The sequence below is a fragment of the Phaseolus vulgaris genome, chromosome 9 (genome assembly GCF_051622355.1).
Source record: "Phaseolus vulgaris cultivar YP4 chromosome 9, ASM5162235v1, whole genome shotgun sequence".
Lineage (NCBI taxonomy): Eukaryota > Viridiplantae > Streptophyta > Magnoliopsida > Fabales > Fabaceae > Phaseolus > Phaseolus vulgaris.
Window position 1 is genome coordinate 5,719,413 of NC_143506.1, and position 27,911 is coordinate 5,747,323.

The 27,911-nt window shown below is 33.4% G+C and overlaps 3 protein-coding genes across 4 annotated transcripts; all 3 read right to left on the reverse strand.

Moving 5' to 3' along the window:
* Nucleotides 1-1,783: 1,783 nt before the first annotated feature.
* Nucleotides 1,784-6,757, reverse strand: LOC137822993 (la-related protein 1C). Of its 2 annotated transcripts, none has more exons than XM_068628057.2 (6): nt 5,643-6,757; nt 4,859-5,432; nt 4,638-4,782; nt 4,455-4,545; nt 2,678-2,749; nt 1,784-2,440 (listed from the first exon to the last, which is right to left on the reverse strand). In XM_068628057.2, the coding sequence occupies exons 1-6, from the start codon at nt 6,015-6,017 to the stop codon at nt 2,402-2,404; spliced, it is 1,296 nt and encodes a 431-aa protein (XP_068484158.1). In that variant the 5' UTR covers nt 6,018-6,757; the 3' UTR covers nt 1,784-2,401. The 2 variants fall into 2 exon arrangements, with proteins under 2 accessions (XP_068484158.1, XP_068484159.1); XM_068628058.2 differs by having other exon boundaries at nt 2,346-2,552; nt 5,643-6,430.
* Nucleotides 6,758-18,118: 11,361 nt separating this feature from the next.
* Nucleotides 18,119-22,539, reverse strand: LOC137821931 (Single hybrid motif superfamily protein). Its single transcript, XM_068626739.2, has 6 exons — nt 20,829-22,539; nt 20,697-20,745; nt 20,469-20,595; nt 20,210-20,280; nt 20,027-20,099; nt 18,119-18,595 (listed from the first exon to the last, which is right to left on the reverse strand). Exons 1-6 carry the CDS (start codon nt 21,013-21,015, stop codon nt 18,482-18,484), a joined length of 621 nt encoding a protein of 206 aa, XP_068482840.1. The 5' UTR covers nt 21,016-22,539; the 3' UTR covers nt 18,119-18,481.
* An 880-nt stretch (nt 22,540-23,419) lies between these two features.
* LOC137822488 (expansin-A11) lies at nt 23,420-25,462 on the reverse strand. Its single transcript, XM_068627385.2, has 3 exons — nt 25,218-25,462; nt 24,671-24,992; nt 23,420-24,110 (listed from the first exon to the last, which is right to left on the reverse strand). The coding sequence occupies exons 1-3, from the start codon at nt 25,357-25,359 to the stop codon at nt 23,804-23,806; spliced, it is 771 nt and encodes a 256-aa protein (XP_068483486.1). The 5' UTR covers nt 25,360-25,462; the 3' UTR covers nt 23,420-23,803.
* Nucleotides 25,463-27,911: the final 2,449 nt, after the last annotated feature.

Here is a 27,911-nt window from a genome sequence, read left to right on the forward strand (position 1 = left end):
AGAAGGTGAAAGGATTGAAGTTTAGAGCCTAGATTTCTAGGAGAAGTAAAGCTTGTGCACAAAAATGGCAGCATAACCTTACTCAATTAAACTTATCAAATACAATGAGTTAGCCTTCCTATTTATAGGCTAATTTGGGACGTAAATGATAAGCTACATTACAAGGAAAAGAAAACCAAAATTAAATCTAAATTCTAGGGTGCAATGACCGGCCATACACAACCCTAGTTTCTAGAAGGTTTCCATCCAAAATGCTTCCTACACTATCCTATCTACTAAGTACCCCCAATGGGCCTTTATGCAAACATATACAAAGCCTTCTCTCTTCCATCCGTGGCCTCATTTGCTTGTGTTTGAATATGTTTGGCCATTGATCTTGTAAGGGGACCTAGACGGTCTAGCTCCAAGGGTAGCCTCCCTCCTTCACGTCTTAGACGCTCACCTTCACGTCCTAGACGCTCACCTTCACGTCCTAGACGCTCACCTTGGTCTTGGTCTTGGTCTTGGTCTAGACGCTCTCCTTGGCTTGCTTGGGTAGGTGTGCTTGGCCCTCCTCCATCAATTAGGTTAAAACTCTCCCCCTTTCAAATGCTCCCAAGGTCCTTTTTTATACACCTCTCATCATTAAAGCGCATTAAAGTGCATTGAAAGCGTATAAAAACATTCCTTGGAATATACGAATCTTAACTTACTTAACGCGTACCTTGGCAAACTTTCCCTGAAACCTTTAACGAGCACGTGGCAATACGTGCCCCTCTGACTTGATCGTTATTCTGTGCAGAGGGTCCCACAACGCCGCCACCCATCTTAGGGTTATTCCATCGTGTGAGCCCTCTTTTCTACGAAGTGCTTCTGTCACGTGGGTTGACTTTTTGGGTGCCAATTCAGTCACTCGCCCTGGGGGTGTATCTACCTTTCTCTCGTATCATGCACGTGGTTCTCCCCTGGTCATGGTCTTCTCATGGGTCGTATCTGTCTCAGGGTCTCCCAGCAGTGGCGTGGATACTTCACGAATCAGGTTTACCCCCTACTGGTACTAGAACTTATGGCCTTGAAGCCACCTTTCTCTTCTCCTTGAAGCCACCTTTCTCTTCTCCTTGCTACTGTTCTGAACTGTCGAGGCCCGATGTCTTTCTTGGGCGATGTCTTACTTGGGCGATGTCTTTGCTTGGACGATGTCTTACTTTAGGGCGATGTCTTTGCTTGGGCGATGTCTTACTTTAGGCGATGTCTTTGCTTGGACGATGTCTTACTTGGGGACGTCTTACTTTAGGGCGACGTCACGAGCGGTCGACCTGTTGACTTTTCTTCCTTGAAGGATCCGACGGTACAAATATTATTATAAAATATTACTTTTATATTGTTAGAGGACAGGTTAGTATTAAATAACAGCATAATTCTGTATCATTATATATATATATAATCATTATATATATATACATATATATATATATAACATAATTACTAAATCATCAGTTTTTTTAATTGCAGAAGATTCTTCAAGTTGTGATTATTTTATTTTAAGGTTTAGTTTGTAAAATAATTTTCATATAGATAAAAGATGCAAGTATTATTTAATAAAAAAATAAAACATCAACGTAATCAAAACATAAAGTTCAATTTCTCTATTAAATTCTTACATCAAAGTTCAGGAGAAACTAAAAAAAAAGATAGCAATTCACCTAATAATAATATGTGAACGAGCAAAGTATAAAAAATTCGTCACCTATTTGGGCGAGCATATGTGAAAGAGACGGAACAAACATGACAGAAATAGCACCAGTTCAAGTCAACTCAGTTCAATTCATTCAAAATCCTTTACCCACATATACCACCAGAAAATAAAGAATAATTCAGCCGCAACAAACATAAAATTGTACAACCCGAAATAAAAAAATAAATCCTTAAAGTTACCTCCATCAAAATTCTTGATTTCTTGTCTCATTAACTTTTTTTTTTCCTTTTCTTTTAGACTATAATAATAATACTAATAATTCCAAAGAATTCATATTTCTTTCCCTATTTCATTCACCTGCTGACCCGTCACTGTAGAAAAGAAATCAAACTTCCTATCATCCCCTTAAAAAAAAAAAACCCTTTCAAATTGAAGGGTCACACGGGGCCAGAAACTAGAATTGGCCCAGTATTTTGGGATGGAGTAGATAAACTTAGTTGAGTTTTTAATTGTTGCTCACAGTAGCATCGCCATTTGGGACTTTGAACTGAGTAGAGAAATCTCCTGCATCATCATCATCATTTGCGGTAGGCTCAACATTAACTTTATCTGTAGTAGCTTCATCAATCTACTGTAATCTTTTCAAAATTACATGCTAGGTTATTAGTACTTAATCTGCTCGGGGGACATTGAACCAGAGTTGGCTCGAAGTTTAGTAGAGGTAAGTCACTTGGTCCACTCACTACGCCTCCTCAACTTGTCACCCTAAAGCAAATTTGAAGGGCAAAAATAACATTAAAAAGATAACAAATTGAATAAAAGCTTTAATTAAGATAAGTCATTTGGTCCATTCACTAACCCTCCTCAACTTGTCACCCTAAATCAAATTTGAAGGGCAGATATAACAAATGCTAATATGGCAATGAACAGAAATGAGATGCGTAGAAAGTGTTTTCAGTGAAAGCTGAAGGAGTGACACCATACAATAAAATCAGAACTCACCTGCACTTCGACGACAGTGGAAGCTCTCAGTGATTCCAGTATCAACTTAATGTTGCTTGTCAAACTTCTAACCTGCACAAAAGATAATATCTATTTAGAGCAAAAACAAACTTAGGATACCTATCATTCATGAAAGCTTAATGCAATCACTCCAAAACATATAGATGAATCTTAACAGTAGAAAATCCGTGAAAGTTCACCAAAGCTACTCTCTCTTTATCTATGTTTGTGTGCGCACGCATACATTGACATGAGTTATAAGAATAAACAAAGATAACTCTCCCTCTCTTTAATTGGCTTTTGAATTGAACTGTAGACTTCATCTAATCCATTGAAACTTCGAATCAAACGATAGATTAATATTATAATTTACCATTAGTGAAAAGCTACTAAACGAGTAAATAAGGGCATAAATGACACAAAGACCAACGGGGCAGGTAGTGGAGGTTGGCTTAAGGACATAAATGAGTAAATAGTATTCCAACAAACCATTCAAGCACACAGCTGTTAATTAGATGACGAAATTTATGCAAGCATACTTGTACGCCTAGATGGACAAAGCATTTTTCAGTTCTACTGCATCAAATCTATGCCAGTAAGAAAAGGTACATTTTCACTTCCATCAGTATTGTAAACAACGCAAAAGAGCAACGACTATATGCTTCCAGATGAGATTCAGTTTAGAAAGGAAACTGCCAGACAATGTTCATCCCACTGTAATCATAATCTAATTTTTTTCTCAATTGAATCTCATACAATATAGCTCTGAATCACAAAATTATCCCACTCAATCAAATCAAACAACTACAATTATGCCCCACCCAACATCTGTTCAACCAAAGAACCAAATGACAGTTGAAAGATAAATGCAGGCTTTTCAATTAGCTAATATACTGCACAGGAAAATGAGACAATAACTTATTTTGGTCAACAATATACAAACACAAAGTACGAAGTTCCAAAGCTACATTAATAACATCTAACTTCCACGCACTGTCATCTACATAGCATTGTATATGCTGACAACAAAAATTTCAGGAAAAGAACAATAAAATTGTGACACTACTAATAATAACTAAATAAACTATTTATAAATAAACATATTTTAAAACAATATTCAGAGCTTTATGAAATCCAAACCATTCATGAACAGTTCCTTTCCATCATTTATAGAGATGAACTGTGCATGTTCAGTATGATTTCAAGCTAACAGGGTGCACTGACAACGGTGATTATTATGAAAAACTCCCAGGAAGGTGAATCTTCACTTATGAGATGTAGAGCTTAGAGCATAGTCAACAAGGTATTAAAGAGCAGCATAGTATGAAAGCCAAATTTACCCGAACAAAAAGCTAGCCAATTTGGACATGAAAAAAACAGAATATTTTCTTATAAGCGGCATGTAGATCCATTTTTTCATCTTTATTATTCTGTTATATTTTATCTTCAATTTCAACTGCCAAACCTACTTATTGTAAGGTAACAAACATTACCAACAGCCATGAAAGCCAAAAATTCCTTATGGGTAAATAACAATCTATTAAGTAAATCCACAACAAATAGATTATTAGTATGTGCCTAAAATCGTTGAAACATATTATCAAGATCATAAAAAATCACCACTATACATAAGTTTAACATATGAAACGGTAGTTTATGCATATATATATATATATATATATATATTATATATATATATATTATACATTGTATCACGTACTAAGAGTTAGCAGAAAAATATGTTGAAATGTTACTTGATCAAGAAAAATTAACTTACACGTGGGAAGCTTGCAATCAAAGTAATAGGAACCCATCCCTGTTCATCCATGTTGGACCTTAAATACTCATCCCTCACTAAATTAGCATCACTGCATAAAAAAATCAGCAATGAATATAAAATTCAACAGCCAGGACTTGTTGGGAAACAAGATAGTAAATAACGAAGAACAGAATAAATTACCTAAAGTAATAATCAATTTGGTTGACTATTGTATTGGTGAGAGGGGTTTCCGCAACCGGGAAGAACATTGCAGGAGGAGGTGCATGTGTTAAAAACGGCATGCCCCCAAAGGGTTCAAATTGTAGTGTTGGGAAATAATAGAATTCTATAAAGGAAGAGATGGTGCATCAGATTCGTTTTGTTGTACTGATATAATCAAAATAAAAGAAGGAAAAACTGACCAGGAAACCCAGGAGGGTTTGCGAAGGGTCGCATAGGTTGAGGCCCCATAAATGAAGCAGGATTAGGCGGCGGAGGCCTCATTAATCCCCTTGGAGGCATCCTCTGATGATTTACATGACTATCTCTAGTATTTGCATATCCTCCACGATCCTGATCGCGCCTGTTGCCATAACTGCTGTGATAGGATCCATCTCCACGTGGATGATGTCCAGCATTTCCCCGGCGAGAGGGACTTCGATTCTCATTCATTGGCGGCATAAACCCTCCGAGCGGAGGCCTCGTTTCCCAGTTTTTGTTTCTGTAAGGTTCTCTAGGAGAAGGAACTGGAACCCCAGGTATCCCATGTGCAAATGTACTAGGAGGAATCTGAAGCACGGGAAAGGGTGGCGGTGGAGGAAGATGAGGGGAAGCGCCAGAGAAGTTGTTCTGAACAGGACCAGAGCCAACATTATTACCATTTGCCCCTCCACGCTTCATTGACCTCTGTCTATTACCCATACCATAGTTTATTGCAGGACTAGGTTTCACATTAGCAGAAGCTTGTTTCTGAGGAGAGTCTGAAACAACAAGACCCTGAAAAGAGACAACTATTTTCAGTAAACACGCGTCCTTCCTAAAAAAACATAAATTGGTTACAATGCCTACAACCTAGAAACTACATTCCCACAATATGAACCCTAAAACTAGCAATATCAATAATTAAATTTGTTTCTTCCGTCAAATTAATAGAACCTGAAGAGTATAAACCAAACAAAGAACTAGGTTTTGATACAGAAACCGAACCTTAGGATGGGTGAGTGATTCATCATCGATGGAGTCAGATGTCGATTTAGGAGTGGGCTTGGTGGACTCGGATAAAGCGGGCCAAGATATTGCGCCCATTACAGGCCCGATTTCCGTGGCATCATTAGACGGTCTCTTCCACACAGGTTTCACGGCGGTATCAACGGCATCAGAAGCAGGACCGTTAGAATGAACAGAATCGAGGGAAGAGGAAGAGGAAGAAGAAGGCGGTGATTGATGGTTAGGTTCAGAGTCGGCACCGCGAACGACCTGGGCCCACGGAGATGGCAGGTTTTTTCGCGGGAAGTTATAGGTATCGGCAGCACCAGAAGGTGAGTGATGATTAGAGGATGAATCAACGGTGGTAGTAACCATTGCCGATTAGGGTTGCAGTTTCACAGAGAGGTAGATAGACAGATGAATGATCAGTGTATAAACATAAACGTAGATAAATAAATCCACGGATAAATCAACAAATCAGTGAAGGTTATCGACGAAAATTCGATCAAAAAAATAAATTAAAGAACCGAGAAAATGAGATTAAAAAGAAAGAATGAGTTAGGGTTTGTGATTGTGGAACACGGAAGCCCTGATAAAATTCCAGATAGCAGGATCTTCTCTTCAGTCTTACGTTGTGCGTCCGTTTTCGTTTTGGCTCTCGGCGGCGCGCACCTGCGATTTCTTCCGTCTCTCCTCTTCTTCTCTGTTTTACAACTCGGTGGAAACGGAGTGTAGCAGCAGCAGCAGCTTGCCCAGCTGTTACGAAACCTAATTCCCTTATGTCATTTATTTTTAAATTAATAGGTAGTATTAAGTATTTGTTTACTGTATTACCCTCTCGTAGGTAGTAAAACTCTATTCATTCTTTTGTACTAAATTGTAAATTCAGTTTCGTTTTCTCTCTCACTCTTCTGTGAGTTTATATATTTCACTTTTTTTACACACCCGATTTTAGAAAAAGTGTTGGGTAAAAATTATTTTGCCTTCTAATATTGATTTTATTAGAACGAACATTCTAAAAAAATTACAAGGAAGAAAGAGCATATTTTATATTAAATTAAAAAATCACACTAAATTTCTTTTTATTTTAGATGCAATGTGTTGTGAACTTTGTTATTTGAATCAGTAGGGTTATCAGCTTATCGACCAACCAGTCGGTATATGTGCAAACAAAAATTGAAGGTCACATTTGGATATGAGTCTGGGCCTAGTGAACCAGACGATCTCTTGGCTTATATTTAATCAGTCGGACTTTTAGCCTTTCGATCTATAGAAGTCAATCTTTTTTATCTTTCCGTATGTTGTCAAAACACAACACTTCATTTTACTAATTTCAGAGGTGAACAAAATAATGTTAGAAATAAGTTCTGATTATAGAAACTAATTAAAGATTAAACTTTTATATGAATCATTATCGCGAGCCTATTGAAGATATTGGCCTAAATAAGTAAAACAGTATAAGAAGCTAACTTTGGCATATGTATGATTATCATAATCGAGAAGCTAAGAAGACCTAAAAGATTGAAAATGATAGACAAATTAAGATCTTAGTGTATCATAATAATACTCATTTACTCAAGTGTGTGAAATTATTTTTAAGAACATTATTAATATATAAAATTGATAACTCCTATAATTATTTTCACAATTATAGTATTTTAATGGTTTTAAGACGGATACTTTTTAAAATATTGTTTACAAAACATTCTTTTCAATATTTTAATAATGTTGTCTTCTAAGTGATTTATGCTTGCTTTTTTTAAGTGTTTTGAGCTTACATCTTAAACATAAAAAAAAATTAGAGGAGAAACTTACGCCTAGTTTGTTTCCAAGCAAAGAAATGAAGACTTTTAGTGTGTATGAAGAAAGCACGGTAACCAAAAGAAAAGGTAAAAGAATCAAGGAAATTGAAAACGTTTTTAAGTTTTAAACTTTTTTTAAAGTTGAGAACAAATTTGCAAGGAAACATTTGTATATATATATAATTAATTATTTATAATTTACTCTATTACTCTTTATCATTTTAATATCAAATTACGATAATGTTTATGCAAAATAAAATTACAATCTAAACCTAAAAATTATAAATAAAATTATAAATTAATGTTTTTATCGATTGACTTTCTTGCCTATTGACTTGGGTGACAAGCTCTAACTCTGCCTGTATCTTCAAGAATCTGTTTTATCTCTTGTTGTTCTAGAACGTAACTCCACTAAAACAGATTGACCCCTACCTATTGATTGCACTCTGACGGTCAAGTCTGTAAAGGGCTTACTAAAATTCAAAAAGTATTCAGTTTTAGTCTCAGAAACAACGTACCTTTACTTGGGGTTGTATAAAAGGTCAAATTATGCCACAACGGGTTTACCAACTAAATTGGGTGATAGTTGTCGTTTTGCTGTCAAATTAATATGATTCTAGTGTAGACTTATTTAACACTAGAGAGATGATAATATAATTATGGTCAAATGACCCCACGTCGTCTCATAAAGAATCCAATAGTAAAATCAGTAAATCAATGTTTTAAATAACATTTCAATTCTCAATTTTAACAGTTCTTTTGAATGTCTTTAGTGGCAAATTGTCCTCTGCAACTTGCACCAATGGTGGAGATTGTCTCTTAAGTGGAGATTGTGACTCATTGCATTCACTCACAAACTTTAAGAACAAATCTTGTTTCAATACACACGTTCAAAATGAATGTTTTTAACTAATGTTATTGTTTATAACAATTTATTTATACCTCTACGATGTTCTCAAAGGAAGCACCAGTCAATGCCAACTTTCCTTTTCCATTATTACCATCTTGATCATATATTTCCTTACCAACAAATATGGATATAAAAAAATCAGTACATAACAAACATTTTATTTTATATTACAGACATAGTACACGACATCATAACTTATTAATGAGTTGTTATTGTCACTAATGAAACGTTGAATGATGTCTTCATCTACACAAATTTTTTTAACTCTAATGCTTTGTTTGGATTAAAGGGTGTGGGGGAGTGAAAAGTTGAGGGTGTGGGGTAGTGGAAGTGTGAAGAAAGTTGAGGTTATTTGGATTAAGGTATGTTAGAGTGGATTTGTGAAAAAGTTTATTGAAATTGGTGAATGATGTAATGGTTGTAAGGACATTTTAATTATTTTTAATGGTATAAATTGTAAGATTACAAATTTATCCTGGTGTATAAAAAAAATAATTTTGTGTACATTTTAGTTAATTAAAATAATATAAAATTTTAATTATAAATAAAAGAATATAAAATTAAAATAATAATTATTAATAATATCATTATTTAATACATTTATTTAATTATTATTAATTAATTTAATTTATATTTTTATCTTTATTTTAAAAATTTATTTTTATTATTATTATTTTATAAATTAATTTTACATATTATTTTTATTTTAATATTTAAACATTTATATTATTAATATTAATAAAAAAATTACTGTTTTAAATATATAAATATTTATAATATTATTATTTATTATATTATTATATTATATTATTATAAAGCCTAAAATTTCGTATTTTATTAATTCTGATTAATAAGGAAAAAATAGATAAAAAATAACTAATTCATAGGAAATTTTATAAAAGAAATGAGGGCACATACGTCATTACCACATTTCTAGGTGGTTTTCTTTCTTCTCCCTCTTCTTTCTCTGCACTTGTGAGAAAGAACCTTCTCCTTCCAGCCATCTACTCCCTCACCCCCGTACTTTCATTAATCAGCTGATCCAAACAAGGGGGTGACTGGGACATCCGTCGTCGACTACACCGTCCACCCCAAGAAGCAAACACTACCTAAAGGTTTGCTTAAACCTGAAGTCTTTATCCATTTTTGAATCAACCTTGAACAAAAAAATTTTCTCCAATATTTCTGCAAATTCTTTTCAAATAGTTCCATGTAAGTTAAAACACGATTAAACATGATTATGAACGCATACAATAATGTTCACATACAGATCTTATCATATCATGATTCTCACACAATCATACAATAAAAAAAGAATAGATACTTACCTTGATCCATGAGTGATCCTACTTGAGGAGTTACTTTATCACCTTTGTCTCAATCTATCTCTTAGGAATTCGGTTCTTGTCACACACTTTCGTGATAGTTAACAATGAAACAACTATTATTTGCAGAGACATAACTTTGTAGCCTTTAGTTCCCAATCTCCATCAGATGTCGGTTTTCATTAGGTATATCATCAGATATATATTTCTCACGTTAACCAATAGACCCTTTAATTCTATTATTATTATTAAATCATATTCGGGCTCAAAGCCCAAACTCTAAGTCATGTGAGTCACTTTATAAAAATTAATTTACATAATTTCTTACATTCTCTCACTTGACTCATATGAGTTATAATACTTTCATGATTTAATAATTACATAAATGCACATTTAAAAGGTCTTACATAAATTGGTTCTATCATTAATCAAAATCAAGGATACAAAAATAATAAGAGTCATGGCGGTTACATGTCATTTAAATAACACATTTCCTTCCATGTACTACTATATCATTCTTTCTCATTAATATGACTTTATAATGTGAAATCCATAATAGGTTCAAACATAATGTTATTTTCATCAATAACAACATAATTTGTTTTCCACAACATAATTTACATGCATATACATAAAGTAGAAAACATAAATTTCAGAAACTTTATTTATCTATGAGCTCAGAGTGTCAAATAAGCATTAATAACAACATTCATCATTCACTAGTAGACATAATGCCCATATTTACAACATGACCAATAAATGTTTTGGGCGGTAACCCTTTTGTTAAAGGGTTAGCAATCATAAGATCAGTGTTAATATGTTCTATTGACACTCTATGTTTCTGAACTTCTTCTTTAACGACAAAGTATTTCAATTCCATATGTTTAGCACCTTTGGAATACTTGTCGTTTTTAGAAAAGAAAACGGCTACGGAGTTATCACAATAAATTATCAGAGGCTTGGCAATACTGTTAACAATTTTAAGTCCTAAAACAAAATTCCGCAACCAATTAGCCTAAACTGTGGCCTCAAAGCATGCCACAAATTCAGCCTCCATGGTGAATGCAATAATGACTGTCTACTTCGCACTTTTCCATGAAATCGCTCCTCCAGCTAACAGATACACATAACCAAATGTAGACTTTCGTGTATTCACACAGCCAACAAAATCTGAATATGTATATCCAATCACCTCAAGATGATCAGATCTTTTATAATTAAGCATGTGATCCTTCGTTCCTTGCAAGTATCTTAAAACTTTCTTTGCAGCTTTCCAATGATCCAATCCTGGATTACTCTGGTATCTTCCAAGCATACCAACTGCAAAACTAATATTTGGTCGTGTACAAGTTTGAGCATACATTAAACTCCCAACAATAGATGCATAAGGTATATTCTTCATCTGTTTCCGTTCCAAATCATTCTTTGGACATTGCATGAGACTAAATTTGTCTCCTTTCTGTATTGGAACAGGAGATGTTGAACATTTATCCATTCTGAATCTCTCTAAAACTTTATTAATATATGCTTTCTGAGACAAACCTAACAGTCATTGTGATCTACCACGAAATATTTCTATTCCTATCACATAGTATGCCTCACCCATATCTTTCATCTCAAAGTTATAAGAGAAAAACTTCTTAGTCTCACTCAATAGACCAAGATCATTAGTTGCAAGCAAGATATCATCAACATACAGAATCAGGAATATAAACTTGCTCCCACTAACCTTCAGGTATATACATCGATCAACGATGTTTTCCTTAAATCCAAAGGACACAATAGTATCATTGAACTTAAGATACCATTGCCTAGAAGCTTGTTTAAGCCCGTATATTGATTTCTTAAGTTTACACACCATGTGTTCTTTTCCTTCTTCAATGAACCCCACTGGTTGGTCCATATAAACATCCTCTTCTAAATCCCCATTCAAAAAGGCAGTTTTGACATCCATCTGATGTAACTCGAGATCATAATGAGCTACTAATGCCATGATAATTCTAAAGGAATCTTTCTTAAAAACAGGTGAAAATGTTTCCTTATAATCAATGCCATCCTTTTGAGTAAAACCTTTGGCAACAAGTCGGGCCTTGTAACGTTCGATATTGCCATGAGAGTCACATTTAGTCTTAAAGACCCATTTACACCCGACTCTCTTGCATCCTTCTAGCAACTCTATTAGGTCCCATACATCATTATGTGCCATTGAGTTAAGCTCATCTTTCATGGCATCTAACCACTTATCATATTATCATCATTGATGGCGTATGAAAATGAAACTGGATCAATACCTAAGTCATTTTCTGACTCTTGTAGATAAACCACATAATCATTCAAAATAGCAGACTTTCTTTCTCTTTGAGATCTTCTTAATACTATTTCTTGTGGTTGTTCTACTACAGGTTCATTGTTAACTTCATGATCATTAATTTGTTGTTTTTCTTCATCGTTGAGTGGTTAAACTACATTAGGAACAACAATACTTGAAGTTGAAGTACTAGTTAAAAGAACTTGTACTCTGACTTCCTTAATCTCCACATTTTGTGAAGTATCACTCCCACTGATTTCACCATTTTCAATGCCAGATTCAACAATTCTTGTGCTATGGGTAGGACAGTAAAACATATACCCTTTTGACTTTGCTGGATAACCAATGAAATATCCATTGATTGTTCTTGCATCCAATTTCTTTTCTTGCGGATTGTATATTCTAACTTCTGCCTGACATTCTCAAACATGCAGGTGTCTCAAACTGGGTTTCCTTCCTGTCCACAATTCAAAAGGTGTATTTTGAACTGCCTTACTAGGAACCCTGTTCAATAGATACATGGCAGTTTTTAAAGCATACATCCACAATGAAACAAGTACAGTTGACTTACTTAACATGCTCCTAACCATATCCATTAAGGTTCGATTACGCCTTTCTGAAACACCATTTTGTTGTGGTGTACCTGACATTGTGTATTGAGCACAAATACCATGTCTCTCAAGGAACTTAGCAAACGGACCAGGGTGTTGTCCACTTTCATCATACTTTCCATAATATTCACCACCTCTGTCTGACCTGACAATTTTCACCTTTCTGTCTAATTGCCTTTCCACTTCATTAATATAAACTTCCAAGGCATTCACTACTTGCAATTTTTCATGCAGTAAATAAACATAACCATAACGTGAAAAATCATCAATAAAGGTGATAAAATACCTTTCTTTATTGAAAAAACTTGCATCAAAAGGTTCACATATATCAGTGTGTATAATTTCAAGAAGCTGAGTACTTCTAGTGGCTCCTTTCTTTGTGTGTTTTGTTTGTTTGCCTTTAATACAATCCACACATACATTCAAATCAGTAAAATCCAAACTTGGAAGTATTTCATTCTTTACTAATCTTTCCATCCTTTCTTTGAAAATATGTCCCAAACGTTTGTGCCACAAGAAAGTAGAACATTCATTCACCAAACTACATTTAGTGCCAACATTATGATGCGAGGTCATAAGAGTTTCAGCATATAGATTATCGAGATTCAATCTATATAATCCATCATAAAGAGTACTAGATCCAATCAAATAGGTACGCTGATATAAACTGAAACATCCATTCCCAAATTTAAAAGAGTATTCGACAACATCAAGTTTAGACAATGAAACTAAATTCCTAGATATACTAGGTACATAAAAAGTATCCATTAAGTCTAAATAAAATCCAGTGTCGAGGATTAAACGATAAGTCTTGACTGCTTCCACTGGAACCTTCTCTCTATTCCCCATGAAGACAAACTTTTCATTTGGCTTTATGGTTCAGGTTGAAAGGAATCCTTGCATCATGTTAGAAACCTGAGTTGTGCATTCCGAAACAATCCACCAAGATTATGTGAAACTTCAGTTAAGTTTGATTCAAAATATACATAATAAGCATTCATGGTGGTTGATGTACTCATTAATGTCTCATCAAGAGACTTATCATCTTTTTGGGAGCGCTATTCCACAAATTTCATAAATTCTTTTGCATTCTCGGTTTTAGGAAGAGTAGACTTAATATTGTTTGCTATGCTCATTCGCATAAACATCAGGCTAAGTTTATTTGACTTTTCCCAAGCCCTATAATGAGCTTTCTCCTCATTACTACTATCATCAATAGCAGTAGGTTTCTCGATTCGAATGGCCAAATCAAGATCCAATACACCTAAGTGAATTTGGACTTTTTCACTCCAGTCAGAAAAATTTAGACCATTAAAGACTGGAACAGACGTAGCTTGCGAATGTAAGGCTACAGGAACAAATACTGCAATCATACATGCTTAACATTAATACTTTGAGTCATAAACTAAACAAACAATACAGATTCAGAAAACATTCTATGTATACTAATGTTCTCCTTTGGGAGATTCATTAATACACAAAACATAATGATGCTAATAGTATTAACTTTATTTGGCAAGATATATGCATTAACTAGAAACACTTGTTATCTTTGGATATACAAGCAAAACTAATAACACATACTCACTACCAACAATCATATCCATTAATTATAAGGACAACTAATCATCCTTTAGGTGATCCAAAAATGTCTTATAATAATGAATTTCCATTTACCCATATTTAAATAATTTAGCATCCATTCTATAGGTACTTGAAATAAAATTTATCAGTAATATGAAATTAAATAAAACTTAAAGATTTGATCACTTTGGTGATTAACAAATCTATCATACAAATAATTTCAGAAATTATATCATTAATTGAAATAAAATTCATCTATAATTTGGAATTAAACAAAACATAAAGATTTGATGATTACAAATATATCATACAAATTGAAATAAAATTCATCCATAATTTCGAATTAAATAAAACATAAAGATTTGATCACTTTGATGATTACAAATCTATCATACAAATAATTTCAAAATTTAAATTTAAAAATAATACATAAAGCGGAAAAAATAATTTTTCATCCCTCACTTTCAATCAATTAATTAAACTTTAATTTAATACAAATTAAATTACATTATAACATAATAAAATTTCATTAAAACTTTAATTTAATGAAAATTAAGTTACATTATAACATAATAAAATTCTTTAAAACTTTAATTTAATGAAAACTAATTTAATACAAATTAAATTCCATTATAACATAAGGTGGAATTAATTAATTTTAATTAAACTCTAATTTAATGCAAATTAAATTACATAAAAAAAAAATATGGCGTTAGGTGCAGAGAATTTCTCGTACATGGTTTACTAATTCTTTTCGTACATTGTTTCATTATTTTATATTATAATACAATTACCATTATTTTATATTATAATATAATTTCCTTCCACTTTATCATGAAATCCTAATCACTTAATGAACCAACAACGACGTTTTAAGGATCCATGAACCACCCTGCCGCCAAGCCACGTTGCACACTCCCATTTCCACCATAAAAAACCACCACCCCTCAAGCACCGTGCTGCGCGAACCACCGTGCGCCTCCAGCCACGAACCACTGCGTGCTGCACGCACAATGGTGTTCGATCCCATTTAGGAAGATGACCACCGCGCCACCAAACGATCACCGCGCGATGCCGTTTCTCTTCCTCTCCAACCCCGACGCCACCGCCACCACGCTCTCCTTTTTCAACCCCGACGTCGTCCACGCCACCAAAGAGCATAGAAACCACTGCACCAACCGACGAACCGCCACGCTTGGGTTCGATCTTTATCCTTGACGCCGAACCAGGTCGCGACCAACCGTGTCGTCGCTGCAAGCAATACCAGCAACAGAGATGGACGAGCGGCGGCGGAGAAAAACGCGAGCAACGGTGGCTTGCGGTTTCGTGCCGGCAGCGACTTTAATAATGGGTTCAGGTACAGGGTGCTAACGTCGTTAATGGCGTTGGGTGCAGATTAGTGTTATGTTAATGTATACCTTAATCCATAAACCCTAATTTTAAAATTAGGGTTCTTTGATTTTTGGAAAAGCATTAATGGAGAATCACAAAAATGAGCAATGAGGCTCTTATACCACATGTAAGGTAAAACACGATTAAACATTATTATGAACGCAACCTTGATCCATGAGTGATCTTACTTGAGCAGTTACTTTATCACCTTTGTTCCAATCTATCTCTTAACAATTTGGTTCTTGTCACACACTCTCGTGATGGTTAACAGTGAAACAACTATTATTTGTAGAGACGGAACCCTATAGCCTTTAGTTCCCAATCTCCATCAGATGTCGATTTTCATTAAGCATATCATATACATATATTTCTCACGTTAACCAATGGACCATTTAATTCTATTATTATTATTAAATCATATTCGAGCCCAAAGTCCAAACTCTAAGTCATGTGAGTCACTTTATAGAAATTAATTTACATAATTTCTTACATTCCATTCTAAAATAAAAATGAAATTCAAATTAACAATGCATGGCTATATATATATATATATAATTCTCATTTAAAGGTGTGCAACGATAACCTTTTCATGTTTTTCAAAAGTTTCAGCACATGATTTATTCAGGAGTGAGTTGACTTCTTTGTCAAAAAGCATGAATGGTGTAGAATCAGTGTCATCAATCACACGGAGTTGCAATATATACCTGACATACAAATACAATATGTTGAAACCAACACATGAGTACTGTAATGCAATCAATATTGGAGAATAAATCAATAACACATATGTTAAAGCGTGTACCTAAGGGACATCTTCATTACATGCTTATTGCACTTTTTAAAAAAAAAACATTTTTGGAGTCGGGGTAAACTGCCTTGTTACAGATACATGTAGTATACCACCAATCATCATCATCCACAACATGTTTTATAGTTGTAAAAACTATGAATGTGTTAGTCAAAACAAAAACAAAAACCCTAAAACCTAAATAAAAAATAGAAAAAAAATGGACAAAAAGGCAAGAGAAAACATAATTATCAAAACGAAAAACCACAAATAAAAAACCAATAACAATTGACAAATAATATTAACATGCACAAAACCAAAAATAAGATAAAAAAAAGTGTACAAAAATATCATAAAATAGATGAAATGAAAAAATAAAAGCTTGAAACTGTGAACAGAAAAGAGATGAAGGGAAAACATTGCAGACAAAAAAAAAGAGTTAAAAGATAAAAAAAAAGAGATAAAATATAACCATGAGCTTGCTTGTGAATGGAGGCATGATGTGTGGTGGTAGTTTGCTATAGTAGAATAACGCACAAAAAAAGAGAATGGTTAGAATGCAAAAGAAAGAACAAAGCAAAAGTAGAGAATGGGTAAATATCAAAATGCAAAAGAAGTGTTTCACCTTCTATCCAACACTACCCATTATACTCTAATTGTAATTTTAATTTTAAAAAGTAATTATAATTAGAATTAGAAATATTATAATAAGCTAATATTAATATTAATTAATATTATTAATATTAATATATTAATAATTAATAATAATGATATTGGAATTGTAAATGAAGTGTGCTTAGTTAATAAAAAATACATCATTACACTTAATTAATGATCTTGAAATTGAATTTTTTTTACACAAACACAACTAGCTTTTCAAACTTGGATCAAAAGCGCAAAACTGGAAGCACAAATTAAATTGCAAATGAACAAATTACAAAAAAAGTGAACAAAATAAGATAAACGGAATGGAAAAAAAAAACTAAAATGGAGGTTCACAGAGCACAAAAAAAAACGAAAAAGAAAAAAAATAAATGCAAAAGAAAACGAAAGCTTAACATTTCCACAATCATAAGAAAACAAAAACACGAACCTTTTCAAATTTGGATAAAAAAACGCAAAACTGGAAGCACAGATTAAACTGCAAATGAACAGATTGAAAAAAAGTGAACAGAATGAGAAAACGAAAAAACTAAAATGAAGGTTGACAGAGCATAAAAGTGAACGAAAAAAAAATTAAATGCAAAAGAAAACAAAAACTAAGCATTTCCACAGCCAGAAGAAAACAAAAACACGAAAAAAAAAAACACGAAATAGAGGAAAACCCGTTTCACATCAAATAACAAGAATTTTGTTCAGTTTCTCCACTTTTCTTAATTTTGTTGCCAAGAAAGTCTGTTATACTTCTTCGATTCGGAGGAAAAAGCTTACAAATTTTGGCTTGACTTTTAATTTATACATGTGCAACTTCAATAATTTATAATTGGTAAAACTATTTGAGATTATTTATTTAAAATTTAAAAAAGAAGTTCATCTCCCTCTTTTTCTTCTATATTTTTTTACGCAACATACTTCAAATCTCTTGATTTTTGGTTAAAATTAGTCTCAATCATGTACTTTAAAAACAATTACTTTTGTTCTCAGTTTTTACAATCAGCCAATTTCACCCATCACTTTCTTTCTTATAAAGCTATAACAATTTATATTAAAAAAAAGGGAAAACTGGCCAGTAATTATCTTAAAAAATGGTCGGAAAGTGGCATAAGTCATATCATCATCACTCTTTTTTTATTAATTTAAATTGTTCAAAAGAAAAAATAAAATAACAAAATATATATAAAAAAAGACAAAAACCTAATGAAAGGTCGCCCATTAGCTCCAATATAATGAGATTCTTGGTTTTCATTGCGTTGAGAGATTTATCTAATCGTCCAGCCACTCGGTAAGCACTAATGCCACGGATTTAGGACTGAAAGCGGTTTCTCACCATTTTCTGCACCTAAATATGTTTCAATTTCATCCAGTTTGTGGCATTTGGAACCCCTCTGATGAAGGATCATGCGGGGAAATCATGCAAGCCCTTTCAATATGGCACCATTCTTATTGGGTACGCTACTCATTCAACTAACTTCCTTCAATTTCTTGTACTCCTGAAGGCTAACGAGGGAAGCCTTGATCTTCAGCCAATCGCCAGGTTTTGGCATGATAATAGCAATGTATCCTTCTCTGTCGGCCTGAAGTATTGATGAAAAGAAATTCATAAAGAGGGACAAAAGAATAAAAGAAATAAAAACAGATAAATAGTTCACAGAATTAGCACAGCGCATTGGGATGAAGATAAGATTACAACACAGTCGTGTACGATATATGTTACAAACACGGTCATAATCAGTATCAAAAGAATACTGAATCAGAGACAAGAATAATACGATAAAAGGAACCATTTTGTCTCCTTCTGTCATTAGGGTGTGTTTGGTTTAGAAAAAGAAATTAGAGAGGATGAAAATAGAAAAGAATAAAGTAAGGAATAAAATTGAATATTTAGTCGCTTGGTAGAGTATAGATATAGGTGAGAGATATGAATAGAAACATATGAGAAATAATAGAGTAAGTCTCACCATTTTTAATCTCTCTTAAACCAAACAGCCAATATTGTTTCCCTCTCCTCTCTACCAAACAAGGGGTTAGTTTCTACTCTGAAGTATTCAAGATACCTGAACTCTCCCACCTATTTCTTGATTAATCCCAATATGCCCCACAACTCTACCTACTACCTCCCTTTATATATAGTCCAATCCTAATACATTGTATTCTCGATTGCCATATCTGCTATGATCAGGTTCTCGTTGGTCATTAACTCTTTAAGTGTATTTTAACAATCAGGTGCGGACTTACTGGACCACTATTCCCAACTTTCCCTCTTCTAGCACAAGCACATACAAGGGGTCTAACACATTTTTTCCTGGTGAATCACAGAAAGAAAAAATAAACCAAGAGGGCTACAAGCCTCCGGGGACCCAAATATGAGCCATATCAGCTCTCAATACATTGACATTATAAGTAGGAGGAACCTCAAAAAATATGGATAGCTTTTTTAGGAGTAGTTGTTTCCTTAGATTGTTGTAAGGTGTATCAATTATACCATGATATAAGCCAGTGCACTAAGTCATAATCAAATAGTAACGCTTGGACCGATATGTTCTTGTATATAAAGTGTTACGCTCTGACTATCAGCTATAGTGTTTAGTCTAGTGATAATATAACACGTTTACACCAATGAATGCACTTTTATGTCAAATACAAAGGCAACCACAGCACAGATAACAGCATTGAACGTGGCACATATATCCAGTACTGTTGTTGTAGAAAGTCCCTATACTTCACACCGAAACTTCAAACAAAAAATTAACCCCCCCCCCCCCCCCATTTAAGCACTAGAAGCCTATTGGAAGGATTCAATTAGAAAAGATAATAACAGACAGATTTGATAATGAAGAAGGTTAGCAAATCAAACAGAATTTGGCCTTGTCGTAAAATATAAAATGTAAGGGGCCATACACACTATATAATTATCGGATTTGATATTCGGAATAATTACTCCTGTTATAAGAAAGGTTTATCTGCAATGAAAAAATCAGGCTGGATAAGCGCATAGTTAGTCTTACCGAAACATTAAGCAGTTCTGGTTGCTTGATCAATTGTTGATTCACTTCCAAGAGGGAGCCTTTGACGCAACATCTAAAAAATCACAAGTTATGCTATTAGAGAGTTTGAAGGAGACCCGGGAAGAAGAGGAATTGGCTAAACACACAACCGCAAACAGAATATACAAATAATAGAGAATTTACCTTACAATATAAGTATCATTCTTGGTAGATATTTTACACAAAGCAGTATTGGACTCAAAGTGTTGTGCATTCTGCACGAAAAGATATCCCAATTTAATAATGAAAGGATAAGAAGCTATTCCATAAAGTAAACCATTTTGAAACGCACAGAATTTCACGAAACAGTGTCAATGTTCTTCTGCTTTCGAGAAACATTTTATATGACTTTCCAGAAACAGACAGCAAGAAAATGTGAAAATTCCAAATTGGGAAAATATACCTTCTTCCGCTTTCCAGTGACTTTCATCTCGCTGCGATCAGACTTCCCAACATTGAAATCAACGGCTGTGATTCCACCTTCATCCTTGAAAGCAACGTGGGAAGGAGCCAACCCAATCACACACAAGCTTTAAGGTAACAACAACAGTTACAGAGAATGATTATATTTTTAAGAAAATACCAACACAATCCAATTCGAAGTAAAACCTCAAAGGAATGGATAGTATACCCATTGGCGTGCCTGTAAACGTACTGATCGTGAGCTGGCTTCATAAAATCTGAACTTCAAATTAACTACATAGTTAATTACCGAGGTTTAGGGTTTATGAAAAGAATGTAACGTGAGTGTGAATAGGATTACCTAGGGCGAAGAAAGTGGCAAAGTTAGATTCGACGGCGGAAGGAGGAGTGATGGGAAGATTCTGCACGTCAGGGACTAGAAGCTTCTGTAAGTCTTCATCTTCCTCCTCTTCTTTATTCTCATCCAGTACTTCGGTTTCTGAACAGTTCGATTCATCGATGATCTTGTCCTTGTTTATGGTTGACATTTTAATTTTTGTTCAAATTTAAGTGACAAAAAGTACTCCAAAATCCCCTTGCACTAGCAGACTTAGATAGATAGGGCAACACTATCGTAATTCGTAACACAGGTTACAGAACCACTCCTCATTTAGTACTTACTTACAACAAAGTGACAACATAGGATTCCAGATTCTGTGTTTCTGTTCACCAAAATCTTAATGGGCCTCGTACACTTCAATCGGGGCAGTTTCTTCTTGCACCCCCAACATTTTTCTTCCTGCACCTCCACAATGTTATGCAAAGACAAAACCGTCCATATATAAAAACTATACATTTATTTTTTTATTCCAGATTATGAAATCCGGTAAATTTTTGAATTGGCACTTCTGGTAAAATTTTGGATTGACACTGGTATCTTCTTGGATTGGTGCTTCCGGTAGTACATGAATGACAGTGTTCATCCAAAATAAAAAATGCAGAACATCCATAATTAAAAAAATCATCCTAGATCCGCCAATCCATAATTTAAAATATGCATTTAGATTCAGAAATCCATAATTGAAAAAAAAATATTTCAGATCTACCAATCCGTAATAGAAATTAGGCTTCTAGATTCAGCAATCCAGAAATCAACAATTTAAGCAAATTTTGCTTTCGGAACACCCCCTCATCTAGAAAGCAACATGATTCACTTCCAGATTAACGCATATGTAACACTCTTCCAGATCCTGATTTCAAATAAAAGGTGAAGGTGAGTTTTGAAATTTATAAAATTGTGGAGATGCAGGAAGAAAAATATAGGAGTGGAGGAAGAAACCGCCTTCAATCAGTTGGGGGTGCTATTGACACCCCAAATTGTTTTTAAAACTTCCCACTTTTTTTTATCTACAAATACAACTTATTTCTTTAAGTTTCTTTTTTACTTAATTAAATTATTTACCATATAAATTATTTTTAAAATTAAATTAAATTAATTCCATATATAGTATCATTTTTAACATTAATTTAATCAAGTACGATAAAAGTTAATTTTTTTAATAAAAAATTGAATCAATTACGATAAAAGTTAACATTCATAATAATAATAATTAAAACAATGAAACATTTAATATTTTTTAGTATTTTTTAAAATTTATTCTGATAAAATTTAAAAATAATTATTTTCTCCATTATTAGTTTATTATAAAAAAAAGTATACTTTATCTAATAATTTATTCAATTACTATTAAAAATAATAACTATTTTAATAATAAAGAATAAGTTACATTGGAATTAATTTAATCACTGTTAAAAATAATATCTTATTTAAAATTGTCGGGGTAGTTTATATATTTTTTTCCTTTCCTTTAATAAACTCGTAAATGTTAACAATGATAATGAGAATCACATTGTATTTTACCCATAAACATTTTTCTCATTTTTCAGAAATAACCTGCATGATCATGCACCTTTTTACAATTCATGGTGAATGAGGAGTAATTGTTATTAAGTAACTCTGTTAAAAAAAATTGCTACCAACATCACTATGGTGAAAAAATACTTTTTGCACGAAAATAACATTGTCGATCCAAAAAACTTGTTAGACTCACAATAAATCCTAAAGTTAACCATTTAAAAAAATGAAATGAAATGAAATCTGCTACCCAGATACAGTATCACTTATATACTTTGATATTTAAGAAAGCATTATAAGTATAAATAAGCAAAGAGTAGCACAGAACAGGACAACCAGAAGGAAGAGAACACAAACACAAAAGGAGACTATGGTAAATGTCAAGACTTTTCAAAACTTAAAACTCCAAATAGGATTTTTTTATTTATTAAGAAAAAGGTAAAGGGCTTTCAATTTCATTTTAAAATTATTTTAATCCCTCTTCTGCTACACAAGTTTTGTTTTGAAAAGGAAAACTAAGAACTTGCTATCACACCAAAGGGCACTTGGTTGAATAAATTTATTCATAAATATTTTTAAGATAAAGAAAATGAAAGAGAAATAATTTGTTATATAAATTACAAAGAGTAAACAGGAGAAGAAGATGCAACCGATATACTAGGGAACCACAGTAGAAGACTTTCAAACATGGTGAAAGACGAAAAGGGGAAAATACGGAAAAAAAGGAAGTTGATTAATTTATAAATTAAAATTTATATATATAAGTTCATTTGTAAAAAAAAAAATATTTTAACTTGTTAAGATGCTAATTTTACTTATGGAAAATTCAATTTACTTTTTCTTCATGTTTGTCTTATGAGAGACTCTCTAAATAAATCTCATATAGAACATATATGCTAGATACAAGATGAAAAAAATATTGAAAAAAGAAAATAAAATGTTAGATGTTGCCGCATAATTATAAAAACAGTAATAGTCTAAAATATAACATAATAAAAAAACAGTATTATTGTAAAAAGTAAACATAAAATAATAAGTTTCGTATAAATATTTTGTCTTATAATAAAAAATAGATTGTGTGATGAAACTGAAGAACAAATTAGCCAAAAGCACATTGCTTCTAGACTTATTATAATAACACAGAATTTGAGGGTTCCGAATTCTCTCAACACAGCACTTTACAGTTCATATATATATATATAGTATATGATTAAAACTGTGAAAATGTTTATTTCTACTTGGCTCACACTTATGATTCATGCAAGTGGAATGTGTATTTGGGCTTCTTCATTATGGCCATCAAGTTCATGGCTTGGATCTAACCATATTAACGAAATTGAAAAGCAGAAGAGAAGAGTGGTGGCGGGCTGCTCCAGCAAAATAAGAGGCACGCCTCTGCCCTTTCGTCCATGAGAAAACTCTTAAAACTGAACAGTGGTAGGGAAACTCTGGCCAAAAGCCCAATTGGATGGAACAACATCTTGAAAAAGTTTGGTTACACCATCGGTTGTTGTGACTCTGAAAGACAAAGATTGACCATTCAAAAAGGCATTGGATTGCCAATTAGCTCCCCAATTTCTTGACATAGTCATCCATCCAGTTTTTGAACCTTTGATCGACACAGATTGAACAGATCCAGCTCCTCCCACATTGTTGATCAGCACAAGCTCAAAGTAGTCTCTCCCATTCACACTGAACCTAACCCCTCCCTTCTTCATGCATGGAACCCTGCAAGTAAGACAAAGTTAATCATGTATCTAACAATTAGGTTAAATATATTTACAGCTTTATAAAGTTCCTGGACAAATATTCATGATCTAATATATAAACTAACATTATATTATTACCTTTAACCAAATATTTTAATAAGTTTGTAAATTTTTTTCATTTTTATATATTCAATCTAATGAGTTTTTCTCACCACTCCTACAACCACCGCTATAAAAGGTGAATATTTGTTAGAGATCTCGTTCTCAACCAGCTCACTTACCGTTTTAATGGACGAACACCCCAACTCTTGACATTTCATAGGGAATGCAAATCTTACTTTATAAGTTTGATTTTATAAAATTGAGTTAAGTTTAAAAGTTTACTTTTTAATAGATTAATAAAATTATTTATCATACTATTATTATATCGGTCTGTCCGATTATCGATCCAGTCATAAATGTATAATAGTTTTAACTTTGTTTATTCAACTTCAATTTTGAATAAAGAATAACTTATAAAAAGCTGGATCTAAGTGTTTTGTCCTATTATTAGACAAAGATGTTGAATAAAGTTCAAACCTTTGGAACAAAACGGGCACGATCCCTCCTCTATAGATACCAATCTTTTCCCATGCGGGTTGAGCCATATCAAAGTGTTTGAGAGGAGGGTTGCACCACCCACCGTTGTTGCTTGGCAGAGCAAAATTGGGAGGGCAAAAGTTTGTGGCAGTTATGGTTACAGATGTTCCCTTCAAGCACCATTTGGGGTCTGCTTGATAATTGCACATGATTTTGTAGCACTCCCCACATGAAGCTCCATCGTTAAATAAGGCAGTACTCAGTGCTGCTGTATCAGTTCCATACCCTGTTGAATACAGATTCCCATACCCACAAGCTCCTCCTGCACTCTCACACATGCAAACTTTCAGTAAAAGGAAAAAAATAAATGTAGATTCTTTTGGGATATCTCTAGTGACATGGCAAAGCACAGTTTTCACCAAATATAATTGGTGTATTAAACTACACTCAATCATGCTAGCTAGCATCATGCTGATATTGTTACAAGGATCATACGTAAGGGAATAAAATATAGAAGAAAAAAAATGTTAAGTGTACATTGACTCACCCATTGTCCCAGAGGCATCGCTACCTCCATAAAAGGTGGCATGTGCACTGGTCCATCCAGAAGGTGAGAAGGCACAAATGTTAACTGAGAAACAACATAATAATACGAGGAAGCTGACCAAAACAAACATGACACTGGCCATTAGTATGTTGCCTTAAGCAGTGAATGGTGAAGACTAAATTGAAAGAGAAGGGTGCAGTGAGTGAGAGAATTTGTATTTGTTTAAGGAACATTTATTATCATCTCTAAGCACCAAATTAGGAGTCTTTAAATAAGGGACCAGAGTGGCTAAGGCAACGATGGCACATGTGAATTATCATTTATTACATTATTAAATTTATGTGTGTGAACAGATGTCATTCAATTATTCCCACGTTCTCTTATCTGACAATTCCCTCTTTGCTCACATGCTTTCTCCCACAAGAGCTGTGAAGGCATCTAAAAACACCAACAATTAATTACCCATCCCCAGCTGGTCGTGTTTTTCTTTTCATTTCACAAACTTTTCCCAATTTTAGTTCCATGGTTTCGTTTGACTTGTTGGTTTGTAGCTATTTCCGGATAAAATGACAGATAGTATTTTTATGCAATGGAGCAAATGTCTCTGATGATCACATGCAAATGCTTGGCAATGTCATAATTAATGTTACCATATCCACATCTCCTATTTTGACCAATTCAGATTCTCACGGCCGTGATGAAGGGCAACACTATAACACTATAGGCGTATCACCGTCGATTCGATCAAAGAATACCAGCGTTCACATGTATACATATATATATATATATATATATTTTGTGAAATAAAATATATATTTTGTTTTATATATATGATCAATACTTGTGTTTAGTAACTGATTTCGTCAATCATAGTTACAAACAAAAATTCATATGTAATATTGTCGTATGAATTTATACATTTTTACATATTTTATAAATTTTATTTAAATATGAACGATTTATTTTCAAATTTTGTGTTAATTTCAGGATTCTATGGGAGAATGGAGATGATTGGGCAAAAGGAGAATAATGTAAGTTAAAAAGGGAAAACTGGAAGACCCGGCACGCACCAAGCCCACAAAAACCCAACTGAGCATCAGAGCATCTTGCTCAAGCGAGCCCATTCTTGCTTGAGCGAGAATTCTCCAACAATATTGGTCAATTTTGACGTTTTACTTGCTTAAGCAAGCTTAATCCTTCTTGAGCAAGAACCCATTTAAGCCCAAATAATTTAGGTTAAATAGGGGGCTTGAGGCACAACCCTAGTGTGTAAGATTGAGAGAAAAATACCATTGAGTGAGTTGTAACCCAATTGGGGGAATAAGAGGTGTGAGAAACATTAAAGGAGACAGTCATCAAGGAGAAACATCCTGAATCTTCTTTTCATGCTCTCCTTGCGTGTAATAGTCATCATGTATGGCTAATTCAACCATTTGGGATTGAGAGTAATCTGTTCAAACTCTTATGTAATGAGGTGATATCTAAACATAATATTCTATTCTTGATTGATGATTGCTATTATTGTTTTGCTTCTAAATGCTTGGTTTACATAATCTAGAATCTTAAATTTGACTGGAAAGTATTTTTAGGATTTTGACCTAAACGATAATACTTAATTTTGAGTGCTGGGAATAGACTTGAAATGTTAATTGGTATCAATGTCTAATCTTAACGATAAGTTATTTTTATAAATATGCGAGAAATCGATATTTAGGAAACATCTTAATAATTTTATATGCGAGAAATCGATATAAATGATTTTTATACGAACATCAATATTAATCAAAGGACACAATATTGTCATGTTAATCAAAATACAAAAGAGTGAGAAAGATGAAACCCAATCCCTATTTTTCCAATTGAAATAACAAACCCTTTTACTTGTTTTCTTATTAATCATTGCCATCATAACAACTTTCAACTAACTTTTATTAATCTGTTTTATATTTAGTGAATATTTTACTTGATTATTCAACTGTTCCTTGTGGGTTCGATATCCGTTCTCAAGGACACATTATTACTTCTAACAACACGGTGCACTTGCCGTAAAAAGTCACCAGTCTTCACTCGAAACTCTATCTCAAATTTATGCAAACACATGACTTTTGTCTCTCAAATTGAACCTAAAACCATTTGTGATGCTCTTAAAGATGAAAATTAGATTGCTGTTATGAATGATGAACTAAATCAATTTACTAGAAATGATGTGTGGTTTCTTGTTCCTAAATTTGATTGCATGAATGTCATTGGAACTAAGTTGGGTGTTTAGAAATAAGTTGGATGAATCTAGAGTAATAACTAGAAACAAAGCTAGGTTGATTGCCAAAGGGTATAATTAAGAAGAAGGTATTGATTATGATGAAAACTTTATTCCCGTGGTTAGATTAGAAGTTGTGAGATTATTGCTTGCATTTGCCTGTATGAGTGACTTTAAACACTTTTAGATGGATGCGAAGAGTGAATTTCTGAACGGATTCATCAATGAAGAAGTCTATGTCTCCCAACCTCTCGGCTTTGAAGATCAGCAACATTCTAATCATGTGCACAAGCTGAAAAAGGACTATATGGACTAAAGCAAGCCCTAAGACAGTGATATGAGTGACTTAGCAATTTTCTCTAATCTCTTGGCTTTGAGAGAGGAAAAAATTGTTGAATCAAGTGTGTTCAAGCTTTGAAGAATCCAAATCCTTTGAG

What these genes read in the sequence shown, in the direction of transcription:
- LOC137822488 (XM_068627385.2), bottom strand. Translation starts at nt 25,359, where the DNA reads ATGGCCAGTGTCATGTTTGTTTTGGTCAGCTTCCTCGTATTATTATGT. An exon ending in CGATGCCTCTGGGACAATGG is followed by an intron (nt 24,993 to 25,217) that starts GTGAGTCAATGT and finishes GTGAGAGTGCAG; the next exon opens with GAGGAGCTTGTGGGTATGGG. An exon ending in GTGCCCGTTTTGTTCCAAAG is followed by an intron (nt 24,111 to 24,670) that starts GTTTGAACTTTA and finishes TCTTACTTGCAG; the next exon opens with GGTTCCATGCATGAAGAAGG.
- LOC137821931 (XM_068626739.2), bottom strand. Translation starts at nt 21,015, where the DNA reads ATGTCAACCATAAACAAGGACAAGATCATCGATGAATCGAACTGTTCA. An exon ending in GTTTACAGGCACGCCAATGG is followed by an intron (nt 20,596 to 20,696) that starts GTATACTATCCA and finishes GTTACCTTAAAG; the next exon opens with CTTGTGTGTGATTGGGTTGG. An exon ending in CAGAACTGCTTAATGTTTCG is followed by an intron (nt 18,596 to 20,026) that starts GTAAGACTAACT and finishes TCAATACTTCAG; the next exon opens with GCCGACAGAGAAGGATACAT.
- LOC137822993 (XM_068628057.2), bottom strand. Translation starts at nt 6,017, where the DNA reads ATGGTTACTACCACCGTTGATTCATCCTCTAATCATCACTCACCTTCT. An exon ending in AAACCCTCCTGGGTTTCCTG is followed by an intron (nt 4,783 to 4,858) that starts GTCAGTTTTTCC and finishes CTTCCTTTATAG; the next exon opens with AATTCTATTATTTCCCAACA. An exon ending in CAAATTGATTATTACTTTAG is followed by an intron (nt 4,546 to 4,637) that starts GTAATTTATTCT and finishes TTTTTTATGCAG; the next exon opens with TGATGCTAATTTAGTGAGGG.